General features: G+C 34.3%; 1 protein-coding gene across 6 annotated transcripts in view; it reads left to right on the top strand.

Moving 5' to 3' along the window:
• Positions 1–26878, top strand: part of SYNRG (synergin gamma) — a 91563-nt gene that overhangs the window by 28036 nt on the left and 36649 nt on the right. For 4 of the 6 annotated variants that reach the window (XM_044674592.1, XM_044674593.1, XM_044674594.1 and 1 more), the window contains 7 exons: positions 10621–10751; positions 12383–12488; positions 13628–13739; positions 19634–19711; positions 22103–22299; positions 22786–23034; positions 24449–24582. In XM_044674592.1, coding sequence (XP_044530527.1) covers positions 10621–10751; positions 12383–12488; positions 13628–13739; positions 19634–19711; positions 22103–22299; positions 22786–23034; positions 24449–24582 — 1007 coding nt within the window. Of the gene's footprint in view, positions 1–10620; positions 10752–12382; positions 12489–13627; positions 13740–18372; positions 18607–19633; positions 19712–22102; positions 22300–22785; positions 23035–24448; positions 24583–26878 lie in introns of all 6 variants that reach the window. The other 2 variants (XM_044674590.1, XM_044674595.1) reach the window with 2 other exon arrangements.

The following is a 26878-nucleotide window of genomic DNA, read 5'->3' on the forward strand; positions in this document are numbered from 1 at the left end:
GGGGGGGGGGAGTGGGGCAGGGATTACAAAAAAGGAGGGAAAGGGGGGGGGGAATTTAATAGACCCTAAAGAAAAATAAGAAAGGAATGAGAAGGGAGGAGGTGGTAAGGAAAGTAAAATAAGGGTGGAGATTAGGGGGACTAATTAAAAGCAAAATACTGGTGTAGACAGAAATAATGAAAAAGAAAGGTCAGGACTAGGGGAGGAAATAAAAATGATGGGGAATACAGAGATAGTAATCATAATTCTGAATGTGAAAGGGATGAACTCACCCATAAAATGGAAGCAAATAGAGTCGATTAGGAAACTAAAATCCTACCATATGTTGTCTACAAGACACACACAGGGTAAAGGTAAAAGGCTGGATCAAAATCTGTTGGGCATCAACTGAGGGGGAAAAAAGACAGGAGTCTCAATCAAGATATCTGACAAAGCCAAAATAAAAGTAGATCTGATTAAAAGAGATGGGGAAGGGGGCAGCTGGGTAGCTCAGTGGATAGAGATGGGAGGTCCTAGGTTCAAATCTGGCCTCAGACACTTCCCAGCTGTGTGACCCTGGGCAAGTCACTTGGCCCCCATTGCCCACCCTTACCACTCTTTCACCTAGCAGCCAAAACACAGAAGTTAAGGGTTTAAAAAAAAAAAGAGATGGGGAAGTTAATTACGTCCTGATAAAAGGTAGAATAGACAATAAGGAAATATCAATACTTGACATGTATGCATCAAATGATAAAGCATTCAGATTTTCAAAGGAGAAACTATTGGAGCTTAAGGAGGAAATAGATAGCAAAACTGTACTAGTGGGAGACCTGAACCTTTTTCTATCAGATCTAGATAAATCAAACCAAAAATAAATAAGAAAGAGGTAAGAGGTGTAAATGAAATCTTAGAAAAATTAGAGTTAATAGCTATATGGAGAAAAATAAATAGGGACAAAAAGGAATACACCTTTTCAGCAGCACATGGTACATTCACAAAGATTGACCATGTACTAGAGCATAAAAAGAATGCAAACAAATGCAAAAAAGCAGAAATAATAAATGTAAACTTTTCGGGTCATAATGCAATAAAAATAATCATTAGTAAAGGTACATGGAGAGGCAAATCAAAAATTAATTGGAAATTAAATAATATGATTCTCCAAAATTGGTTGGTTAAAGAACAAATCATAGAAACAATAATTTCATTGACAAGACACCATATCAAAATCTATGAGATGCAACCAAAGCAGTACTGGGGTTGGGGGGGGGGGGTGTCCCTGAGTGCATATATTAACAAATCAGAGAGGGAAGAGGTCAATGAATTGGGCATGGCATGCAAGTTAAAAAACTAGAAAGAGAACAAATTAAAAATCCCCAGATAAAAACTAAATTAGAAATCCTAAAAATTAAAGGAGAAATTAATAAAATTGAAAGTGAAAGAACTATTGAATGAATAAATAAGACTAGAAACTGGTACTTTGAAAAAACAAATAAAATAAAGTAATTATTAACCTAATTTTTAAAAAAAGGAAAGAAAACCAAATTAACAGTATCAAAGATGAAAAGGGCAACCTCATCTCTAATGAAGAGGAAATTAAGGTAATTATTAAGAACTATTTTGCCCAATTACATGGCAATAAATATGGCAATTTAGGTGATATGGATGAATATTTACAAAAGCATAAATTTCCTAGATTAACAGAAGAAGAAATAGAATACTTAAATAATCCTATATCAGAAAAAGAAATTGAATAAGCCATCAAAGAACTCCCTAAGATAAAATCCCCAGGGCCAGATGGATTCACAAGTGAATTCTATCAAACATTTAAAGAACAACTAATCCCAATACTATACAAACTATTTGACATAATAAGCAAAGGAGGAGTTCTACCAAATTCCTCTTATGACACAAATATGGTACTGATTCCAAAGCCAGGCAGATCAAAAACAGAGAAAGAAAACTACAGACCAATCTCCTTAATGAACATTGATGCAAAAAAATCTTAAATAGAATACTAGCAGAAAGACTCCAGCAAGTAATCACTTGATTCATTCTGATCAGGTGGGATTTATACCAGGAATGCAAGGATGGTTTAATATTAGGAAAACCACCCACATAATTGACTATATCAACAAACAAACCAATAGAAATCACATGGTTATCTCAATAGATATAGGAAAAGCCTTAAGCAAAATACAACACACATTCCTATTGAAAACACTAGAAAGCATAAGAATAGAGGGCCTTTCCTAAAAATAATAAACAGTATATATTTAAAACCATCAGCAAGCATCATCTTCAATGGAGATAAATTAGAAGCCTTCCCAGTAAGATCAGGAGCGAAACAAGGATGCCCATTATCACCTCTATTATTTAACATTGTACTAGAAACACTAGCAGTAGCAATTAGAGAAGAAAAAAAAATTGAAGGTATTAAAATAGGCAATGAGTAGTCTAAACTATCTCTCTTTGCAGATGATATGATGGTCTACTTAAAGAATCCTAGAGAATCAACTAAAAAACTATTGGAAATAACCAACAATTTTAGCAAAGTTGCAGGATACAAAATAAATCCACATAAATCATCAGCATTTCTATGTATTTCGAACACATCTCAGCAGCAAGAGTTAGAAAGAGAAATTCCATTTAAAATCACCCTAAATATAAAATATTTAGGAATCTATTTGCCAAGACAAACACAGGAATTATATGAACACAACAACAAAGCACTTTCCACACAATTAAAACTAGATCTAAACAATTGGGAAAACATTAATTGCTCATGGGTAGGACAAGCTAAACATAATAAAAATGACAATCCTACCCAAATTAGTTTGCTTATTCAGTGCCATACCTATCAAACTACCAAGATACTTTTTTACTAAATTAGAAAAAAATTATAACAAAGTTCATTTGGAAGAACAAAAGATCAGGAATATCAAAGGAATAATGAGAAAAAAAATGTGAAGGATGGGGGCCTAGCAGTACCAGATTTTAAACTGTACTAAAAAGCAGTGGTAATCAAAATAATATGGTACTGGCTAGGAGACAGAAGGGAGAATCAGTGGAATAGACTTGGGGTAAATGACCTCAGCAAGACAGTGTACGATAAACCCAAAGATCCCAACTTTGGGGACAAAAACCCACTATTTGACAAAAACTGCTGGGAAAATTAGAAAACAGTATGGGATAGATTAGGTTTAGAACAACATCTCACACCCTATACCAAAATAAATTCAGAATGGGTGAATATAAATAGGAAAATATAAGTAAATTAGGTGAACATAGAATAGTATACCTGCCAGATCTATGGGAAAGGAAAGATTTTAAGACCAAACAAGAGATAGAGAATATTACAAAATGTAAAATGAATAATTTTGATTACATTAAATTAAAAAGGTTTTGTACAAACAAAACCAATGCAACCAAAATTAAAAGGAAAGCAACAAATTTGGAAAAAATATTTATAAGAAAAACGTCTGACAAAGGTTTAATTACTCAAATTTATAAGGAGCTAAATCAATTGTACAAAAAAACAAGCCATTCCCCAATTGATAAATGGGCAAGGGACATGAATAGACAATTTTCAGATAAATCAAAATTATCAATAAGCACATGAAAAAAATGTTCTAAATCTCTTATAATTAGATAAATGCAAATCAAAACAATTCTGAGGTACCACCTCACACCTAACAGATTGGCTAATATGACAGCAAAGGAAAATAACAAATGTTGGAGGGGATGTAGCTTAATTGGGTCACTAATGCATTGCTGGTGGAGTTGTGAATTGATCCAACCATTCTGGATGGCAATTTGAAACTGCCCAAAAGGTTTTAAAAGACTGCCTGCCCTTTGCTCCAACCATACCACTGCTGGGTTTATACCCCAAAGAGATAATAAGAAAAAAGACTTGTACCAAAATATTTATAGCCGTGCTTTTTGTGGTGGCAAAAAATTAGAAAATGAGGGGATGCCCTTTGATTGGGGAATGGCTAAATAAATTGTATCTGTTGGTGATGGAATACTATTGTGCTAAAAGGAATGGTTTGGGAGTTGTTTTTTTAATCTTACATATCAAGTGTAGTTTCAAGCTCTATAATAACTTTAAAGTAAACTTTCAGGAAGACTTTTGGGGTGCTGTATATTTATGTGGGCCTAATAACTTGAATTTGTTCATAGTAAGTAGATACTTTTCTTACCTTCGATATTGCCTGTTAAGCATTTTCATTCTGCCCTTCCTAGATCTCTTTCCCAGCTAGAGAGAGCAAAAGCAAAATGAATTGAATGTTTCTGCTATTATCCTATCCATTCTATGCAATATTCCTATCCCTTTTTTTGTTGTCCTTAGTTCCCAATATACTGAAAAATGTCATTATGATCTTTCATGTTCATGACCCTTATTTTTAGATCATGTCCCTCTTGTAGTCATAGTTATCTACCCCACTTGCATCTTCTGTATGTGTCTTAAGTCTGAGTTTGTCAGTGAACTTTCTAGAATCATATTCACCTCTTTAGACAATTTTTCTATTTTCTCCTAATTGAAATAGTTTGTCTTTAGAATTTCATTCTTTAGAGCTTTCCTTTTCTCATATATTTCTCAAAGTAGCCAGTAAAAATCTCTCCAAAGAATAGGAGAGGAAGGAGAGACTTATTAATAAATGAATCTGGTATAACTAGAAAAGATATCAGTAACATTTTTAAATTTAAAAAAAATCTCATCTGAAGAAGCCTTCCTGAATTTCCTAACAGTATCCTACCATTTTCATTATTTCTATAAAAAGAAGGCAAGAGATGCTTGTCAACTCCAGAAGGCGGGAGGGAAGAGGTAAGGGAATCATGTTACCTTGGAAAAAAATAAAAAATAAAATAAATTTTTAAGAAAGGCAAGATGAGGCAACTGGTGGCTCAGTGGATTGAGAGCCAAGCCTAGAGATGGAAGGTCCTAGGTTCAAATCTGGTGTCAGATACTTCCTAGCTGTGTAACCCTAGGCAAGTCACTTAATCCTCATGCCTAGCCCTTACCGCTCTACTGCCTTGGAACCAATACGTAGTATTGATTCTAAAACAGAAGAAGTTAAGGGCTAAAAAAAAAAATAACGAAGTAGGAAAATGAGAATCTTATATGTATATTTTATTATATTATGTTAAATAGAATTGGAATTCTACTGCCATTTAACCAGTTTACATAGTGTTTTGTCATTTGTGTTTAATGAAAAGTGTGTTTTGTGTTCATTTCTGTAAAAAGTTGGGTATCAGGCCCTTCATGGTCAGGAATACAAGGTATTGTGTACATGTTTTTTTAAATGAGAAAAATCATCTCTCATTCATTTCATTTTGACTAGAAGTATAAATACAAGGACTTCCTGATCACAAAATTCATTCATTTTGTTGCCATTGGTAAATTCAGCTAAAAAATTATAGATTACTAACGATATTCGTTGGTTTTCTCGTTTTAATCTATTTTACTTTGGCCTCATTGTCTTCTGAATACTTCTGCTGTTCTCTTACAGTTCCCTTCTCATTGCCCTTAAGAGGCATATTCCCTTTTAGCCACTCTAAAACTGAGGGTTCTTTAAGAGTGTTATTTAGTTTGCTTTTTTCTATATAACATGCTTTTCTATATAACAAGTTTATAAAGTTAACTTGCACATTAGTTGTTAAAGATTTATATGTAGAGCATAAGTTTCTCATGGAAACAAGATTAGAGTCCCAAGACTAACGTATAGTTTCAGTTAATGTACAATTCTTCATAACATCATTTTGGATTTTCTTGGCAGAGATATTGGAGTGCTTTGCCTTTTCCTTCTCCAGCTCATTTTACAGATGAAGAAACTGAGGCAAACAGGGTTAAGTGACTTGCCCACAGCCATTCAGTGTCTAAAGTCAGATTTGAGCTGACAGAACAGTAATCCTGACTCTAAGCCCAGCACTCTCCCCACTGTGCCACCTAGCTCCACCTAGCATACAGTAACAACCTACATAGAACACAATGTACCTTTAGTATAGTACTATATAATCTAAATATTATGTACTCTGTAACAATGATGAAAACTCTTCAGAGCTATTGAACTATCAAGAAATATCCCTCTCCCCCAACTATAACCTTAGCAATAGAAGTGGAACACACACCATTGAAGCCACTGGCAGCTGCTCTCTTGCCTGGGGCATAGGCACTAAAACAAATGTGGTCAGAGGGTAAGGAACTCTATGGTTAGAATCTCCTATTGGTATCCCAGTATGCTTCCCTATCTAGTCTGGCTCCTTACTCCTCAGTTTCTTTTGTCCAGGGTCTGAATCCTTTCCTTTTCCACTACTACCACCACCTTTTGTTTCTCTCCAGAATTTCTCTCTTTCTTTGCTGAAGAGCATACTGTCTCACAGCTTCCCTTCTCTCCTGCCCCCCCCCTCCTGTCCTGGAAGCAAGATAGCAGCCTCTTTCATTTCATTTGTTTTTATTTTTAGAGATTTTTATTTTGGCAATAATGAGAATAAAAATTCTTCCTCCTTTATCTCTCATTTCTCCAACACTTTCCCTTTTTTAGAGTCTTACTAGTGGACTGAGAGCTAGGCCTGGAAACAAGAGGTCCTAAGTTCAGATGTGTCCTTAAGACACTAATTAGCTCTGTGACCCTGGACAAATCACTTAACCACAGTTGTCTAGCCCTTATTGCTCTTCTGCCTTATTGATTGATTGATTGATGCTTAGTATTGATTCTAAACCAGAAGATAAGCATTGAGAAAAAGAAATGCAGTTGCATAGATGATAATGGTGGATCTTTGGATACACAAAAGCTGAAGTAAGAGACACCTGTATTTCAGGAGACCATATTAAGCAGCCTTAATAAATCTAGAAACTATGGCAAAGATTCTATTGGATACAAAGTAAGGAAATGCCAAGCCCACATCTACTGGGTTTGAGAGAATGAATGAAACATTTACTAAGTATTTCCTGTGTGTAAAGCACTGTGCCAAATCCTGGGGATACAAACAGAAAAGTAAGATAACCCTTTATCCCAAGGAGTTCACATTCTAATGTAGGAGAAAACACATTGGGAAAGTTTCAGCTGCAAGTCAAATAGAAATGGCTTATACCCCTAAGGATGTAAAAGCAAAGCAAATAATTAATACTTCTTCATTTTTGTCATTTCTGCTAATCTAATCAAATCAGTTTCTTACATTAAACAGTGCCAGTGACTTTGGTCTTTTCCTTTCTTTTCTGAGTTTTTAGGAACTGTGGCTAGAGCACCTGTAGGAATAGTTGCCAAACTTCATCTCCACAAGAATTGCTTTCTAGGATGATGAATGATGGCAATGGGCTGGAAGCAGTACTTATCCCAAAATTCTTGGGTTCAGGGTTTGTCTCCATCAGGGTCTGGGTAGAGATGGTAGTCCAGATGATAGTAATGGTTTCATTTGCCTGGCACATACTACCTTCCATCTTTCAGAGTGCTTTGTTGCTTCAGTAAGACTAGCTTGCCTGCTCTGTGGCTAACTGTTATGTCTACTTGCCTGTTTTTGGTAGTTGGTCAGCAGTTGTTGGTTGTGAGGAGGAAAGTTGACCCTCTTCTCCACAATGATTTCTCCCCAGGATAGTGGCTACAGAGAGTGGGCTTGAAGGCAAGTCCAGTGGTTGGGGACAGCATAAGGAGGCACTACAGTTCCCAAGAGTTTTGTGTCCTAGACTGGGTCCAAAGGGTCTGAGTGAAAATGGCAGCCAAAGTGGTGGTGAATATTTGACTAGCAGGAGTTGCTTTTCTAGGTAATACCTATAGGGAGTAGGCTGGAAGTAGCACCATCTGGCTATTTATTCATTGTTTACTTTAATATTTCTTTGATTTGTAATTTGTGTCAGTATGGGCACTCTCCTTGACAACTAAGATTTGAATTCCTCTATCTTAGTAGACTTATTACATGAATTCTTGTCACCTAAAATTTAATCATCCTGAAGCTAACCATGTGATGACCTTCTCCAGACTAAGCTATGTTGGTCAGTGGATGAAAGCTATATTGCTCATTGCCAGGTTCATATTTGAAGCCCTTCTATCTGGGTGTTAGACCTTCCAGGACATGAGATGCCCTGGCACAACATTTGAGAAGTTAGGGGCACCTCTGCCTCATGATGAGATAGAGTAGTTCAAAAAATCATATAGCATGTTAGAGCTTGGGGGAACTAAGATAAATGCTTATTGATTAATTTACCAATTTTTTTTATCATTCTTTTTTACTGTGATATTAATTTATCAATGGCAGTTGGGCTTTTTTGTTTGTTTGTTTTACAGAGAAAAATACTGAAAGTGATTGGGATGACATGACTTACCAAAATCACATAGCCACTAGTAGAGTTGGGACTATTATTATGTCTCTTGTATGTAGGGAATATATGTCAGGCAAACATAGGGACTGCCTCATATGTCCTGCCTCAGTGAACACATTCATTTTCATGATTTTACTATAGATAGTAAATGTTCTATAACTTTAGAGGAGTTTAAAAATCAGTTTGGGCCAAATTAGTCAGAGAAGGCTTTATGAATAAGGTATGGACTTTTTCAAGTCAGCCTTGAATAAGGTTTAGATGGATAAGAATGGACCTCTGCAGTCATTAGTATAGGGAACTTCCAGGCAAGGAACCTGCCTCTATCAGTGTAGGTCAGCACTTTCTCTACAACTTTAAGAAATTGTTTAGAGCACTGACAGGTGAACTTGCCAAACAGTATGTCAGAGGTGGTATGAGAACTCAGATCTTTCTGCTTCTTGAGACCAGCTGAGATTTAGATAGGTGTAGGGGGGAAGACCTTTTAGTAAAAGACTAGAGGAAGAACAGCACAAGGGAAGATGGGAATAATCATGGAATATGCATGGAACACTGAAGATATAACAAAATGTTAGAGTTGGAAAAGTCTTAAGTTGCTGTCTAGTCCGGTACTGTCTGGTACTTGGAAAGAATGTTGATAAACTGGCAAGTAGATAAAGGAAGGCAGCCAGGATGGTGAAGGATCTTAAGTTCATGAGAATTGTTTGGTCTTGAAATTACATTCTGGGGGAACATAATAGAGTTGTATTAAAGTATTTGAAGGGTTACTACATGGAAGAGAGATTGGATTTATTCTGTTTGGATCTAGAGGTAGGAACCAAGAGCAATCAATTTGTAAAGAAGCAAATTTAAACTTGAAGCCAGGACAAACTTCCTAACAATTAGAGATGTAGGGTGTACTGCCTAGGGAAGCAATGGGTTTCTCCTTACTGGAGGAGTTCAAGAAGAGTTGGGTGCCCACGTATTAGGTATATCATAGTGGAGATTCTGTGTCTTTAGATTTTATAAGTATATCCTCTCTCCCTTTATCCAAGTCATTAACAAAAAATGTTAAATAGCAGAAAGCTAAACAAAGATCCTTTGGGGACTCTTATTGGCAACCTGCATCAAATTGGTATTGAATCATTAATGACTATTCAGAGGTTTGTATTTCAACTAACTCTACATCTATCTAATTATATGCTACTAGATTAAAATGTGCTTTAATTGAGAAATGTTTAACAAAATAAAAACACAATAAAGCACAAGTAATTATGTGAGGTTGTTTTGTTTTATTTTAAACTCTCACCTTCTGTCTTAGAATCCATACAAAGTATTAGTTCTAAGGCAGAAAAATGGTAAGGACTAGGCAATTGAGATTAAGTGTTTTACCCAGGGTTACACACTATGAAGTATCTGAAACCACATTTGAACCCAGGTTCGACTCTTTATCATTAGATGGATGTAGAGCTAGTTGAAATACAAATCAGATTTGAACTTAGGTCTTTCTGACTCTAGGTCTGGCCTTGTATCAACTATGCCACCTAGCTGCCCTCAAGAATTGTATCAAAATAGTTTATCAATCAAATGCTTTGCTAAAATTTGTATATAATCTTTATCTCAGTCAACAAAGCTTTGTTTTAATCCCTTCTATGTGCCAGATACTGCACTAGGTACTGGAAATATAAATGCAAAAGACAGTCTCTGTCCTTAAAGAGTATATATTCTTCTGGGGTGATAAAACGTGGTCATAGATAAGTATAAGAGAAACATATATACATATAAAATACAGAGCAATGGGGTGAGGGAGGCACTAACAAGTAGGAGAAATAGCAAAGTAAAGCTAGTGACATTTGAACTGAACATTAGAGGAACATGGATTTCCAAGAGGGCAGAGATGAAAAAAAAAAAGAACATAATAGGCATTGCACATTATATTTCATATTTAAAGGCATGAATATGATTTACTGGGTACAACTAGTAAGTTAGTTTGGCTGGAGCATAAAATCTATTCTAGGAGTAATAGAAAATTAATCAGGAATGAGATTTTGAAGGACATAAATGTCAGAAGTTTGTATTTTATTCTAAAAACAATGAATTTTTTTAAAACAGAAATATATCATGGTTAGACTTTTTGCTTCAGGAATATCAGTTTGATAGCTGTCTGGAGAGGGGACAGACTGAATGAAAGGAGGCCAATTACAGAGCCATTATAGTCATCTAAGTCAATGGTTCTCAAATGTTTTTGATCATGTACTTTTTTTTTATCATGTAGTTACATTTTTTAAATGTTTTTCATATGAACCCCTTTATGTATTTGTTTCTTAATTCAGATTTTTTTCTCTTAGGGAGGAATAACAATGGGCCCAATGACAGCAGCAGGAATGTCATATATGGGACAAGCTCCTTTTCTAGGCATGCGTCCCCCAGGTCCACAGTATACCCCTGACATGCAGAAACAGTTTGCAGAAGAGCAACAGTAAGTGATTTTTTATGAATCATGAACAAAAAGATAGAAAGTAGTACCTAAAACTTATTACAGAATCACAGAATTTGACTTGAAAGCAACTGCAACAGCTAATACAACCCATACCCAAAAGAAATCATTTGTTTTTCTTTGTTAGGGACAGGGGCAGGGCAGGAAGAAAGGGGAATAGAGGGAGAGAAGGTGGATTAATTGAAAAAAATGAAATAAGATTTTTTTAATTACAAAAGGATGCCCCCTTATAATATTCCAAGCAAATGGTCATCTCCCTTTACTTGAAGATATCCAGAGAAGGGGAAGCCACCACCCCAAGGGACCCTGTCCCACTTTGGGACAATTCACAATGTGTTTAAATTTGTCTTTTTGTAACTCCCACATGGCTTAAAATATTTTCCAGACATCTCTGTAATTCTAATCAGGAAAAATACTGAGAGCATCTCTTTTTGTGGTAGCCAAGAACTGGAAACTAAGGAGATGCCCATCAGTTGAAACATGGTTGAACAAATTATGTATATGATATAATATGTATATACGCCTACCTCCTAACAACAGGAGGTGATAAACTGCAGAATGCAGAATGAGGCATACATTTTTGGACATAGCCAATATGGGAATTAGATTTGCTAGACTAAGCTTATTTGTTAAAAGGTTATTTTTTTCCTTTCTTTTTCAATAGAGAGAGGGAAGATGGAAGAGAGGAAAAGTAGGTAGTTTAAAACAGATTTAAAATGTTTTTTATGTAAAAAGAAAGGAGGTGGAAATCTCATGGGGATAAAATTAGACATTTTAGAGTTACAACTGTGTTAACCACTAAGTACAAAGTGGTAGAAGATATATTCCTCAGATAAGAGATCTTATCTGTTAGAAATAAAGAAATTTCTGAGCTAAAGATCCAAACTTTAATTGTGGTAAATGAAAGCTGGAAATCTTGCCACACCCAATTTCTGATAAGACCCCATATCAGTAGGTTTCATAGGTTTTTGATACCTAATTTGCATAAGTCACTAACCCAGAAGAAGGTACAGAGAATATTAAGAAACACGCAATGGTGCTTCATAACAAGAGTTTGGGACATTTGCTACAAAGTCCTGAAAGTTCAGTATGAGGTTAACTATCTTACTACTTATGTCAAAGAAACCTTTCTTGGCCATACTACTCTGTGGGGGGACATATAGTGGCATAAATCTTCAAAGAATCAAACACCTGAATAAGCCATGGTTATTTTCATATGATCTCATCAGGCCAGCTATATACTTTCCATTCCCAGTGAACCCAGCTCTCTGCATGGGTTTTAGCTGATAATAGATAAATACACAGATCTGAAGTTTTTATTCTTCAAACAGAATCTCTTAATATATTTAGTTGCTTTAATATTCTGGTATACCAAACTATATCCTTTCTAATGTTATGATTAATATTCTGTTATTCTAATTAACATACAATTAGTTTGCTAACTATGTCTAACTCTAAAAATTATAATTGCAGTTACTTCTCTAAAGAAATATATGTGATCACTTGATTCATGATCAATAATATAAAGGCAATAAGACAATTTTCCTTTCACTTTCCGTTCACATATATGGCATAGATGATGCAGTTGTTCATTGGTATTATATTTCCTTCAGAAAACGATTTGAACAGCAGCAAAAACTCTTAGAAGAAGAAAGAAAACGCCGCCAATTTGAAGAGCAGAAACAAAAACTCAGACTTCTGAGTAGTGTGAAACCCAAGGTATATCAACTTGGAACCTTCTCTATTTAACCCACTTCTCACTCAGTATACTAAGTGATACCAATTTCTGAACCTAAGTGAGTGACTAATCTAAAGCAGGGATTCTTAATCTGGAATCCAATAACTTAGTTTTGTTTTTTAGAAAATATTTTGATAACTGTATTTCAATAGTAGAATTGGTTTCCTTTGTAATCTTATATATTATATTCTGTGCTTTTAGAAACATTCTGAGAAAGGGATCCATAACTTCCTGGCACTAATACCAAAGGATCAATGACACAAAAATGGTTAAGAACCGGGGCAGCTGGGTAGCTCAGTATATTGAGAGCCAGGCCTAGAGATGGGAAGTCCTAGGTTCAAATCTGGCCTCAGACACTTCCCAGCTGTGTGACCCTGGGCAAGTCACTTGACCCCCATTGCCCAGCCCTTACCACTCTTCCACCTAGGAGCCAATACACAGAAACTAAGGGTTTAAAAAATAAAAAATAAATAAAAAATGGTTAAGACCCTCTGCCTTCAAATTTGAATTATCTAATACCTGAATTTACTAATTTCATTTGTCCACTAATATCTCTAATGCTTATTTTTTTTCCCCATTTCCTTAAGAAGTTCCTTGATTCTTTTCCCTGAGAGTAGAGCTTATGCTTATTTGCAAAATACTCAGTAATAGTAGAAGTATAAGTATGAATTGTTTTGTTTCCCTTAATATTTATTGCTTGCTACAGACTCTTGCAATTGCTACAGTAACATTTGCTTTTATCCTTAGAAAGCATTCTAAATTCTTTTTTTTCTGAGATTGAGATTTATTTTCCCAGTTCAGTATACTTATGTCTAGCAAGTCACTTCTAAAATAAACATAGTAAGCCTTTTATGTTATTTTGTTTTAGAGTATAGGAATAGAAGACAGGACTTGTTGGATTCCTTTCTTAATTTTTGCTGACCCTTTGGCTGTATCTCCTCACTGTCTTTGTTTTATGTTTCCATCTGTGGTTGTCAACTCCTTTGAAAATATAATCCAAGCAATGTATAGTCAAACAGGAGGGACAGGAACAATGTTGATATTATTAGGGTAGGACTAAGAGGGAAAGGAGGCAAACAATTATGTAGCAGAAGACTCATATGTATTTGTCATCCCTTAGACAGGAGAGAAGAGCAGAGATGATGCTTTGGAAGCCATAAAAGGGAACTTAGATGGATTTTCCAGAGATGCTAAGATGCACCCCACTCCAGCTTCACACCCCAAGAAACCAGGTAGCTTTATTTTTAAGAAGCACAGAAATGAAAACAAGAAACTGCTAGATTTTGTATTTTTCTCATATGGCAATTTGTAGTTCTTGTGTCAGTTAATTGACCAGTAAGTGTGACAGGATTCAGGGCTGAGCTCTTTCTTCAAACTAACTACAAAATTGAATACGTTGAAATTTACATGAGGGTAGAAGCTGTGGTCTGGCACACTAGTTGGAGGAAGGCTTTTAATCTTCTGCTTAAATACCAGTGTGACAACTTTAATTTTAAGCCTTTGGTATATAAATGAGTGTGTTAACTTGCCTATTATAGTAGATCATTAACTTATCAGAGTAAAATGAGGGAGTTTGTCATTACATTTTCATTGTTTTGTAAAATAATTATACAGTTGTTGTTTTTTTTAATGAGCTACCTCAGAGTTCATTATCTGAATGTGATTGGACTTGTTCTTAAGATGAATGGTAATAAGAGCTGTAGCATTAATAAAACTCTTTAAAGGAACTGAAATTTTACAAATAGAGATTTCTTTGTAGTTCTTATCATTCAAATGGTCAAAAAAGAAAATACTCCCAACTGCATAGGCAGAGTATTATCTTTGTTATTTAGAGAATGAAAATAATTCTCATCTTTGGGTAACAGCCATCCTGTAATTTTAATTCCTTGATATTTTGATATTTGATCCAGCTCATTCAAGAATAGTTTATCATTATAAGGTAAGCATTTTTTTTGTCATTTGGGTATCTAACAAACCATATATCATCTTGGGATAACTGACAAGTTGGAAAGTTTCATTTTAGGAGGCACCTAGGTGGCTGAGTGGATTGAGAGCCAGACCTAGAGACAGGAGGTCCTATGTTCAAATCTGAACCCAGATACTTCCTAGCTGTGTGACCCTGGACAAATCACTTAACTAGCCCCCATTACCTAGCCCTTACCACTCTTCTGCCTTAGAACCAATACACAGTATTGATTCTAAAACAGAAGATAAGGGTTTTTAAAAAAAAGTTCCATCTTAATTAGTCCCAAAATACAAAGATAACTGGCTTCAACTAAGATATGTATTAGAAAAAAAGATAGTTCACTGATTAAGGAATTGTTTTATTATTTGAAGGAAGAGGATAAGGGTTCTAAATACCTTTTGGCTTAAAATCCAAAGTGGGCAGCAGAATTCTAAATATTAAAAAATCAAATGAAGATCAGAAGGAAAGTATTGCCTTTGAACAAAATCATATACTAATAAGCTAACCAAGCAATATTAGGAATTGAAACAAATTTGTAGTATTCCAGTAAGGTACTTAGAAAAATGAGGAGTTAAAATAATGTGTAAGTGTAAGTCTATAAACATTCATTGTTAAAAAAGTATTTCTTTTGCCTTCAGACAATGTATGGATTTGCCCATTAGGAACAAGATCCTCTTTTCACATTATCAGTTGTAATCTCTGGTGATTTCATTCAAAGACTACATTTTCTTCTTGGTCTTCACCTGATTTCTGATGTTCAGAATCCTATATTTAGAACCCTGATCCTCATCCTTAAACACTAATGCAATTCCTTAATCAGTAAAAAATACCTCCCATTGTAAATAAATTGGGATTCAAAATTTCTTGTAAGTTTAAATATCTTTGATCAAGTAGTTGGGCCTTATTAACTCTCAATATAGTGATAAAATTAAGATTTTTCTGATAGCCATGAAGTCTCCCCTCTAAGAGCAAACTGTATATTCCTATAGAACCTACTACCCAGGGTACCCTACTTTTATATTATAAACTTTATTATCCAACATAGAGGAAGAAAGAAACGCCTACTAAATCCAGGCTACTCTAGATCTAAACTTAAACAACCAAGTCAAGGAGGTAAGCCAAACATCTATCTTTTCCTAAACTTCTGTTAATATATTAACCTCCCTTAATACTGATCAAATGAGAGAATATTTGTAAAAATGCTTAGCACAGTGCCTGAGATTTATTAGGTGTCATATAAATGCTTATTATTCCCTTCTCTTGCCATATGGTCCATCATTCATTAAGCATTTATTAAGCACTAGGAGGTAAATGCTTTTGGCCTACCTTTTTGTCTTGGTCTTTAACCTCATACCCAGATGGTAGGGAGTTTAGGAAAGGGGCTTCTTTCTCCCTTTGTATTAAATAATAAAGTTCATAATATAAAAAGAGAGTACTCTTGGTAGTAGGTTCTGTGTGCTGTACAGATGGCTGTACTATTCCAAGAACAAGGACAAGGAATTTGTCCACAATGAATGTTCTCACTCCAGCTCTTAACTAGCTTTTACACTAGGAAGAGTCTGGTAATTGTTGGCAATGCAGTTTTCTGAAGGAAACTAAAATTTTTAGGCTTTGTCCAATTTGGGATTTAATAGAAAAGGTTAGGATACCCTGTTGGAAGAGCATGAGGATGTATGAGATGCTGTCTTTTTTGTTTAAAATAGAATATTTATTCAATAATTACACATTTCTTCATTGATCACTAATTCTTAACAGCAATTATCTTCTATCTTAAAGGAGAGGAAAAAGCAACTAATATCTGGTAGTTTTCAGATGCAAAAACTTTCAGCAAAATGTGATTATTATTTGCCCAAAGAGGCCCCAGACAATGAGTCACTTTTTAAAAAAAAGTTTTTAAACTCTCCTTTGAGACTTGGAATATTATGAAACTCAAATAATATTCAAAACATAGTTAAACTGTTTCCTTAAAAATAACTTAGCATTTTAATGGATGTTGATTCAAAGTCCATGTAGAATGGGTTTACAATTAAAATAAACGTCACATTTAAACAATATAAAATCCATAGTGGTGTTTATAAGCTGGTTTTTGATCTGTTCCCTTTTAGTCTCTAAATATCTCTCCTGTTAATACTGGTAATCTTTTAAAACTTGGTGCTCAATCTTCACTCTTCTGAACTTATTGTAAAAATTTTGTTTTAGAAGCTATCTACTCTCTTGGATTTTTAGGTTCTTTATTTTAACAAAAGCAAGCAGCATTTTATAATGGTTATGATACCTTGAAGGGCAATGTGATGTAGTTGGTAAAAGATCAGCTTTAAGGTAAGGGATACTTGGGTTCAAATTCTGCCTTTAGCTGGCTCTAATTCCATGAGCAAATCACTCAGCCTTTCATTACTGCCATGCAACCCTATCTATTATAAGTTGAAGACCTAATAGTATTTGGTCTGTGCTAGTGGAAGAATTTCTACAATGGAAATTCCTCACATTGAAGTCACAGGTCTTCCCCTAAAAGGGGCAGCTGAGAATAATTGACCAAAAATTAGATGTGTATAAGTTTATGTTGGTTTTAAATGCCTAAGTATCCTGATAAAACTGAATCAGCAGAGGACAGTATGTGATTATCTTGAATATAGTTAGATTATAGTCTCTGATTTGTACTGTATTCATGAATAATTATGAGGTAAGTAGATTTTTGGTTTCATCAAGAAATACTGCTTCTCCTTTTTCAAGTGCTGCTGACTAGGACAACTGATTTCATTTAGAAAAAACACATATCACTAGATCTTTCAGAAAAAGAGACATTTTGAATTTTACATTTGTGTTTCCTTTGACACAGATGCAAAAAATAGCAGTTTGTCCCTTTTCATTTTTAAAAAAACCTGACACAAATTGTACAAGTATGCCTTTTGGATATTTTTTTATGGACTCATGTAATTTCATTTAACTATTGTTACCTGAATTATTTCTTTCTCCACCCCCACTATTCATGTTTCAGTATTTCTCTTTTGGAACTATATGCCCCATCCTTATTTCTTTTTCTCCATTGATTTCCATTTCTGTGTGTTTCATTGCCATTTTCCATTTTACAGATTGTCCCACACCATCCCATTCTACTGTAACTGTCTCCCAATCCTCTGCCTTTCTTGATGAAGAAGAATTCAGTGACTTTATGCAAGGGCCCGTTGAAATTCCCATATTTGGCTCTTCATCCTCTTCCCAGCCTTTTCAGTCTTTCCATTCCACCACCCCAGTTGGCCAGTTACTTTCAGAGAAGGCTGTGGTCCAGCCTCTCCCTTCAGCACAGATTCCAGTGTCTTCTGCCTTACATGGTGCCCCTGGGCAGGTTCCTTATTTTTCTACTGCTTCAACCTCACACAGTATACAGAAAACAGGTAATTCATAGATAGCATTATCAAAAATACCAATATTTTATGTAGATGATAAAATAAAATTTAATTCCTGTTTAAAGAGAATAATTCAGTAATCTAGGCAAATGTACACTTGGTTTAAAGATAAAGTGTTGAAGAAATTCTGCCATCCATCAAAATAGATTTCCAACTTAGTGGCCCAGAATACTAGGAAGGTTGTGACTTAAAGGACTTTTATAGTATCAATTATTGATTTAAGGAGTTATTTTCACATCATTTGTCTTTTATAAAAATATTACTTACCTTTTATGTGATAAAACCAAAGCAGCCTTCCACCCTTCCCTCCCCCAGATAGTGGACAATCGGTAACTTATAGGAAAGCCATCAAAGATCTAGTGACCTAGTTATGCTATGGATGTTTGACATTTTTAAAATAAAAGAAATTGTTTTTTAAAGAAATGTGGGGATGGAAATGGGATTGGATAAAAATAAAGTTACAAATAAAAATAATACTTCATGCTGTTTGTTTAGGCCCTTCCTTGGAGGAGAAGTTCCTAATATCTTGTGATTTAAGTACATCTGGGCAGGTGCAAATTAAGTTAAATACTTCTGAAGCTGGGCACAAAACCTCAGCCTCAGCTGCCAGTAAGAACCATCCCAGTTTAACAACCAATAACGGGGGTGCTGTAGGTGGACGTGTAAATGGTGCCGTCATTGCAGAGGCAGAAAAGACTTCAGACCAAAACCTGTCAGTTGAAGAGAGTGGTGAGCTCATGAAACATTGACAAAAAATGAATGCACTTTAACCAAATGTTGCTTGAAAGCTAACACCTTAAGCATTAATCCTGAAGTGAATGCTGCTTGATTTTGCTTGTTGAAATCTTGCTTAAAATTATATATAATATATTTTATTCCTTTTAATTAGCAGTTTAAGATTTTGCTCTGAATTCTTTCAACTTGCTCTTTTACTTTTAAAAAAAATCAATAACCAGTTTCCACAATCAAATTCATTCCTATTTTAAAATGCCTTTTTCCTTTAGTTTTACAAAAGCACTATCCTGTTTGATTTTTTCCTGACAATCTTTGTTCCTCTATGGAGAGTGAGAGATTAAAAATATAAAACCTATATTATAAAAATATAAAACCAATGAGAATTTTATGTTTTTCTTTCCATGAAATACATTTTGAGTATTACTGCATGGAAGATTCAAATTTTATAAACTCAGCTTGCACAGATAAATTTTATAAGTAGAACATGAATAAATTCATGCAAGCAGTCCTTTGGAGTATGTTTTGCAGTATTCCTAGATTTGAAGTAGAGTTCAGAGTCATGCTGTTGGAAAAGATGCAACATGTCTGAGCTAAAATCATGTAGGTTTACAACAGTGGCAAATTCAGGATTTAAAAAATCATTTTCTACCATTAGAAAATGCTGCTAGCAAAATATTGTGCTATTGGTTTTACATGTGTAATTTAAAAGAATGTTAGCATGTTCTTTCTTTTGGGGAGTTTATAATTCATGAAGGATGATGATACAAGCTTTATGTAGTTCACAGTATTCGTCTAGTACATTTTGGATTTTCTTTTTAATCATATCTTTTAAGACATATTTGAGGTTGCTTGGAAAATTCTCTTGGTTATATTGTTGGTGTGTTGGTGACTATTTTTTTAATATCTATATCCATTGTGGTATGTTTTTAATCTGTTAGGGATTTTTCCACTCCCTCTTTTATTCTTTCTCCTTTTTTTTATGGTTTTACTCTGTTTTAGATACTATTTCTATATCTCCTAGGTGTGGGAGTATTCCCTTCACAAGATCCAATCCAGCCCATGATACCTTCTTGGATTTACAATGAGAACTTAGTCCCAGGTAAAAGGAAAAAAAAAAACATCCAAAATCTCTGCATAAACAGTATTTTTAAAAATCTTTTTTAAAATAACCAATTTATCTTTATTGTTTAAGATTCCTAGAACCTATGCATGTAGCCTAAATATAGTAAGGTTTTATTTATACAACCTAAAAGCACATACGTTACAATTTTCCTATTAACAATACAAAAATTGTAAAACAACAGCAACATTCAGATAAATCATTGTAAATTAGTTTTTTAATTAGTATCATATATAAAGGCAGTAGATAGAATGCCCACAGAGTCAGGAAGACCTCCCTGAGTTCAAATATCTGCTTCTTGCACACAAGCTATGTGTTTCTGGGCTTATCATTCAAACTGTCAGTGCCCCCGGGCAATTCTTTAAGCCTATAAGCTATAGAACAAGTGCTGATTTGCTGTCAGATTTCTTCGTTGGAAGTTCCTATACCAGTGAAATAATGTCTGGTTTAAAAAGGGTAAAAAAACTTCAAAATATTTATAGTATGGAGGTTATCTAAAGTATATGCTTATTTAAGAATTGCAGAAATAATCTTGCTTGCCTCTATACTTCCTCTGATCATTTTTAAATTTTTTCTTACTATTTTTAGGTAATCATTATTAGCATCATGTATTTATATTCTTTCTTCCCTAAAGTTGCATTTTTCCAAATGGATCACAAAATTGAAAGATTAAAAAGTTAATTTATCAATTTCTATTATAAAAAATTTTTAATTCTCTTTAACTTTAGCTTAAGTACCCAAAGATTGCTTTTAACAAAAGTGCACCTTTGACATAAAAAAGAGTGGCTAGTGAGGGCTCTAGCTTTATACCTCATATGTATCATTCAGATTAATGTTCTATTTCTGATGGTAACAGGGAACATTTTGTTGTTGTCTTCCATGTTAGGGTACTTAAAAGCCTGTCACAGCTGTGTTTGAACTCTCTAATTTCCCTTTTAAAATTATGTAAGACATAATTGAAATTTCTTTTGGACCTTGGTCATATTTTGACCTGTTTGAACTTTGGTACTAATTATTTCCACGTGTTTTTCTACTCTGAAAAAACAATCTTATTTATCTGGTTTTTGCTCATCTGAATAAGTTTTCTGTGTAGTTTTTCTAAATCATCTCTCGGATCCATTTTTCCCATAGGAGAACTAGCAACAGCACCACAAAGCACTGGCACTACTTAAGAGGCAACACTTGTAGAGAGGCAGTCTGCTAATTCCTCAGCAGCCACAGCTACTAAAATCCAAAAAAGGAAATTCTCAACACCAAAGACAATCAGATGGTTATCAGAAATTAATTATTAGAAATTATTAATATAGTTATTCATGGAAATGGCTTTTCCATTTACCATCTGCTTTGCTGCTAAAGAGTATGGGGCCTTTCCATCTGACTTGTAGTCGAAACCTTTTTTATTTCATAGTTGGATTGTGAGCAGGGGGCTGTTTTGTCTTGCCTTTCCATTTTTAATCTCCAGGGCTTAGTATAGTACCTATATTTTATGCTATTTTCACTTAGTTGTTCGTTAGGGATTTGGTGAGTAAATGCATATTTATAATAATCCTGTTGCTCACATCATTAGCCAGTTTTAAAAACTTTTATTTTCATATCCAATAGTGTTATAAATTAAACCACATGATTTTTTTCCCCTGGGCACTTCTTGGATAGTTCATGTAAAAGCAGAAGTGAATAAAAAGAATCTAAATTACCTTACACATTTTCAGATGAGCAAAATTAAAAGATAAATAATTTCAAAGGTTATCAGTCCCCCCCGTCTGTATTCAGTAACAAAAATAATTCAAATGGTAGTATGTCGTGTTGAAATATATGCCAAAAATTAAAATTTCTCCAACAAAATAAACAGTTTTGGTTATTAAGACAGCCGTAGCATGGAATACCTATAACATAGATATATCATGACATTTAGGCTTTTTTTTTTAACTGGCTAGTGTATTTTTATTTCTAGTTGCTTTCTTGGTTTTAGTCCTTTATTCATTTTAGGAAACTAGAACATGCTACATGTTATATGTACACACATATACATGTGTCTAAATATGACATACACATATGTGTACATATGTGTTGATTTCTTAGAAATTGTTTACATTTTAAGACTATTTAGTCTTCGTGTCTAATTAAAAATGGTGTCTAATTAAAAAAATACATCTGTGAGTTAAGAATGTTTTTCATATTTTTAATAAAACTGTTTAATAATGCAAAAATTATTCTTAGCTCTCATCCAGCAGTGAACTAACTAGCAGGCCAATTAGCAGGTGGTAGATACTTGGGTAACCTCTGCTAGACAGCAAAACAAACCACAAAATGCCTAGTCATCTGTAGTGTTTTTATACTTCTAATTATGTAGTCTGTTCTTTTCTTTACTAGATGCATATAAGAAGATTTTAGAAACCACTATGACTCCAACTGGAATAGATACTGCTAAACTTTATCCTATTCTAATGTCATCTGGGCTTCCCAGGGAAACACTTGGACAAATTTGGGCCTTAGCCAATCGTACTACCCCTGGAAAACTTACTAAAGAAGAACTTTATACCGTTCTAGCTATGATAGCTCTAACTCAGGTACATATTTTTCCTAAATTTGATATAAGATAAATGTAGGTAGAGGGAGAGATTTTATATATGATAATTTATGTATTTTATATGTTTACATTATATTTTATATATTTACGTATATATACACATAGACCTTTTTATATGATATTGTATCATTCCTTGCACATTAAAATTAGTTTTTATTATACATAAATACAAAGGTTTCCGTTTTATATGGCTTATGACAGATTTTTTTATCCTTGAATATAGGTGAAATGGCCTAAGTAGGTAGAACATCATTAATACCATCACCAACATTATTTCAAGATAGAATTTATACAGTTTTTATTTAATATATTTTGTCATCAGATATTTGGGGATTTCTTCATAGAGAAAATAGGATTTTAAATGAGACATTTTTCACTGTCTATATTTTCAAGTTTGGATTATTTTAGTTTGAAATTTAAGCTTAAATCTAAGATGTTTGCTTTTCTTTCCCCTTGTCCTGTTTAGAGGGGGGTGCCTGCAATCAGTCCTGACACATTAAACCAGTTCCCAACTGCTCCTGTCCCAAATCTGAGTGGCTTTCCTATGACTCTTCCTACCCCAGTGAGTCAACAGACTATGATGCCTTCAGGTCCTGCAGTCTCCATGCCTCTTAACATTGGACAATCAGTCATGGGTATTAACCTAGTTGCACCAGTGGGTGGAGCTCCAGCCCAGGGTTCCAGTGGCTTTGTACCAACTTACCCAGGAAATCAGGTCAGTAGAGTTACACAATCTAAATAATTAACTAAATTTGGATAACTTATTTACAGAAAGGATAACGTTTTACAAAGCTATCCTTTGGATGTTTTGTGTATTTTTCTAACTGATTAATTTCTTTATCAAAAGACTAGTAAGTTATGAGCACTAAAGTTAAAAAAATAAAGCATCAGTAATAGTTAAAGCAGCATATAGTAGAGAGGCAAATATAGTTTTATTCCTTTAGAAAGAAATTTTGATGACCTAAAAACTACTTAATTCTTTGTGGTTACACAGACATTTTTGTTTATAATTTCTTCCAAATTTTCTTTAATGAAATTTTTCCCGAGATAACTAACATTAGTACTATATACAAATTAATATTAAGTTGAATTCAATTAAAATACTAGTATACATTGGCTTTTTTCACCTAGGTTCTAATTATTGTACCAGTTTCTTTTGATAACCTTTAGGAGAGATAATTTTCAACAATAGGTATTACTTATAATTCCTCTTCCTATTTCAGGAATGATAGGTTTTCAGTAAACTACTCAAAGGTCAACCTGCTAATTTTTTTTCTTATTTATTTTGATTTTTCCATGGTTACATGATTCATATTCTTTCCCCTCACCTCCCTTCCTACCCCCTTCTGTAGCCAATGAGCAATTCAACTAGGTTTTACATGTATCATTGATCAAGATTTATTTCCATATTATTAATGTTTGCAATAGAGTGATCATTTAGATCCCCAATCCCCAATCATATCCCCACTGAACCATGTGATCAAGGAAATGTTTTTCTTCTGTGTTTCTATTCCCACAGTTCCTTCTCTGGATGTGGATAGTGTTCTTTCTCATAAGTCCCTTAGAATTGTCCTGGATCATTGCATTGCTGCTAGTAGAAAAGTCCATTACGTTCACTTGTGCCACAGTGTATCAGTCTCTGTGTACAAGTTCTCCTGGTTCTGCTCCTTTTGCTCTGTATCACTTCCTGGAAGTTGTTCCATTTCACATGGAATTCCTCCAGTTCATTATTCCTTTCAGCAAAATAATATTCCATTACCAACAGATACCACAATTTGTTCAGCCATTCTCCAATCAAAGGGCATCCCCTCGTTTTCCAATTTTTTGCTACCACAAAGAGCGCGGCTATAAATATTTTTGTACACGTATTTTTCCGTATTATCTCTTTAGGGCACAAACCCAGCAGTGGTATGGCTGGATCAAAGGACACAGCCTGCTAATTTAAAGATTGAGACTTTTAGTTTTTCAGACCAACTTTATTATCTGTATTAATCAAAAAACATACAAGAATAGAAGAATAGTTATATCAGTTAATGCTTTAAGTTATATAGCTTAGGATTTTTGACCTACCTGTATTAATTACCTATATTAAATTAGTGCTTTTTTACTTAACACTTTCTGTAATCTAGGTAGTAAAACCAGAAGAAGATGACTTCCAAGATTTTCAAGATGCTTCAAAGTCAGGATCACTTGATGACTCATTTACTGATTTCCAAGAGTTGACTGCTTCTTCAAAAACAACTAATTCCCAACATGGGAGCAGGTAGAAAAGAATTGAACATCTTCAGTATTGTATTTAATGGCATAAAACATGCATCTCAAATTAACTTGACTCTTTACTTCTAATACTCTTCATTAACCCTTCTTTGCCCATATATACTCCTGGCCTTTTGCTCTACCTTTTCCACCTGAAACTTCTGCTCCTGTCATCTTTCCATGCTACTTATTTTGGTGGTGTTTGAGATGAATTTAATGCAGCTGAATGCATCTTTTCAGTTAAAGTAATGGCTACAAATTCTTATATATTGAGGTTTGAAAATGACTTTGCGGAGAGAGTGAGAGAATTTAAAGGTTCAAGGATATTATTTTGATTTCCGGTATAAGACATTACCATTCTATAGTTTAATTTACAAAAAAAAAAAAAAAAAACAGGACTTACATTGTTAAATATAGCTACTCGCATATCTCCCATCTTCATTCTGAGATAAAAAGTAGACTTTCAACTTCCTTTAATAATAGCAATTAGTATCCTAGAATTTTTCATACCATTTCAAACTTTTTTGTACATTGTTTTATTCTAACACCTAGTTATCTCATTTTCACATTAAAATAGGTACCTGATTCTCAGTGACACAGAACATACCAGACATTGAGGCATAAAATATATTTTCCCTTGACTAGCTCTTAGAATCATTGCTTTTGTCGGAACATATATCCTACTTTTATGTGTACGTTTATATTATAGAACATCATCATTTTTTTGGTTGGTTAGAGATTTATTAATTAATCAATATTTACTATACATATACTATATGAAGAGAATGATTGTAAGCCATCTGAGGATTTATCAATTAAGTAATTAATAAGATTTCTCTGCCTTTTGAATAACTTTGTAATTTCAGAAGGGCAGTTTGAGCCAAATGAAAATACATATGGATATATGCATAGTCATAACATAGTGAACCTGGTTTCACAAGTCTTGTGTTAATAGTAGTCTTGTTACCTCCAAGGGATATATACACAAGGCATGACTATATTGAATAAATGTTCATGGCAATGTAACTGTAAAAAATGAATTCCTTTAAAGTAAATTTTGTTTTCCCCACAATAAAACAGGAGATTAATTCCCAAGGAACAGCATTCCTTTAGGCCTTTTGTTTTTCATTTGGAACATTTAAGATGGCAGGCATACTGGGCATATCAGCAATCTGTGCCTGATGGGAGTTGTACTTCCCACTTAATTTAATTTTCTTTTATAGCAGTATTTTGTAGCTTTGCCTTCTTTATAGGAGGTATCACATTGTAGACCCAATTTTGACTACTTCCATATACTTTCTGTACCATAGAAATTTTTCCATCACTAAAATTCTCTTGATTTCTATTTCCAAATCTCCCAAAACTTAACTACCTTTTTAATTTCTCTAGGCTTGGTATCTCCTAAATTTGATCTGTAATGTCTTTACTTTTCTAGGATGATATATGACATAGTGTAGTCTGAAACTTTCTTAGCTTTAGTCCTCAACAAATGTAAAATAAATAAATACTCTACTTTGTCAGTGCTATAATTTTTCCTTAATAACCCTTACCTTCTGTCTTAGAATAAATTAGAAATGTCAGTTTCAAGGCAAAAGAGTGGTAAGGGCTTAGGCAGGAAAGGGTTAAGTGACTTGCCCAGAGTCACACAGCTAGGAGGTGTCTGAGTCCGGATTTGAGTCTAAGACCTTCCACCTCTAGGCCTGGCTCTCTATCCACTGAGCTACCTAACTATCCCCCAATACTATAAATTTTTAATTCTGTTAATTTGAATTTACCTAAACCAAGAATGTATTCATGGTAATAATTAGACAGACCAGAAGTGGGTCTTTATGCTTTATGCCTCTGTGGAAAACATGAACTTTACATCATATTTTTAAAAAGAGAAAACTCATAATTTGTTCAGACACAGGTAGAAAAGTAAATAAGCAAGTCATATATTAGGAGGAATATTAGTTGAGCTACCAATTGGGAATTCAGTTTGCAAAGGAAACACTAATGAGTAGGTGCCTTAGAAAATGTCGTTAATGATTTTGATATGCCAAAAATGGAAGCCATTACTGTAAAGCAGTGATTCCCAAAATGAGTGCCACCGCCCCCTGGTGGGTGCTGCAGCAATCTAGGGGGGCGGTGATGACCACAGGTGCATTTGGGGGCAGTGAATAACTATAAGGGGGCGGTGATAGTGTGTGAAAGGGGGCGCTAAGTAATATTTTTTCTGGAAAGGGGGCAATAGGCCAAAAAAGTTTGGGAACCACTGCTGTAAAGGCTTCTAGAAAAAGTGAAAAAGTCAAATGTTTAAGAGA

The sequence above is a fragment of the Gracilinanus agilis genome, chromosome 4 (assembly GCF_016433145.1).
Source record: "Gracilinanus agilis isolate LMUSP501 chromosome 4, AgileGrace, whole genome shotgun sequence".
Taxonomy (NCBI): domain Eukaryota; kingdom Metazoa; phylum Chordata; class Mammalia; order Didelphimorphia; family Didelphidae; genus Gracilinanus; species Gracilinanus agilis.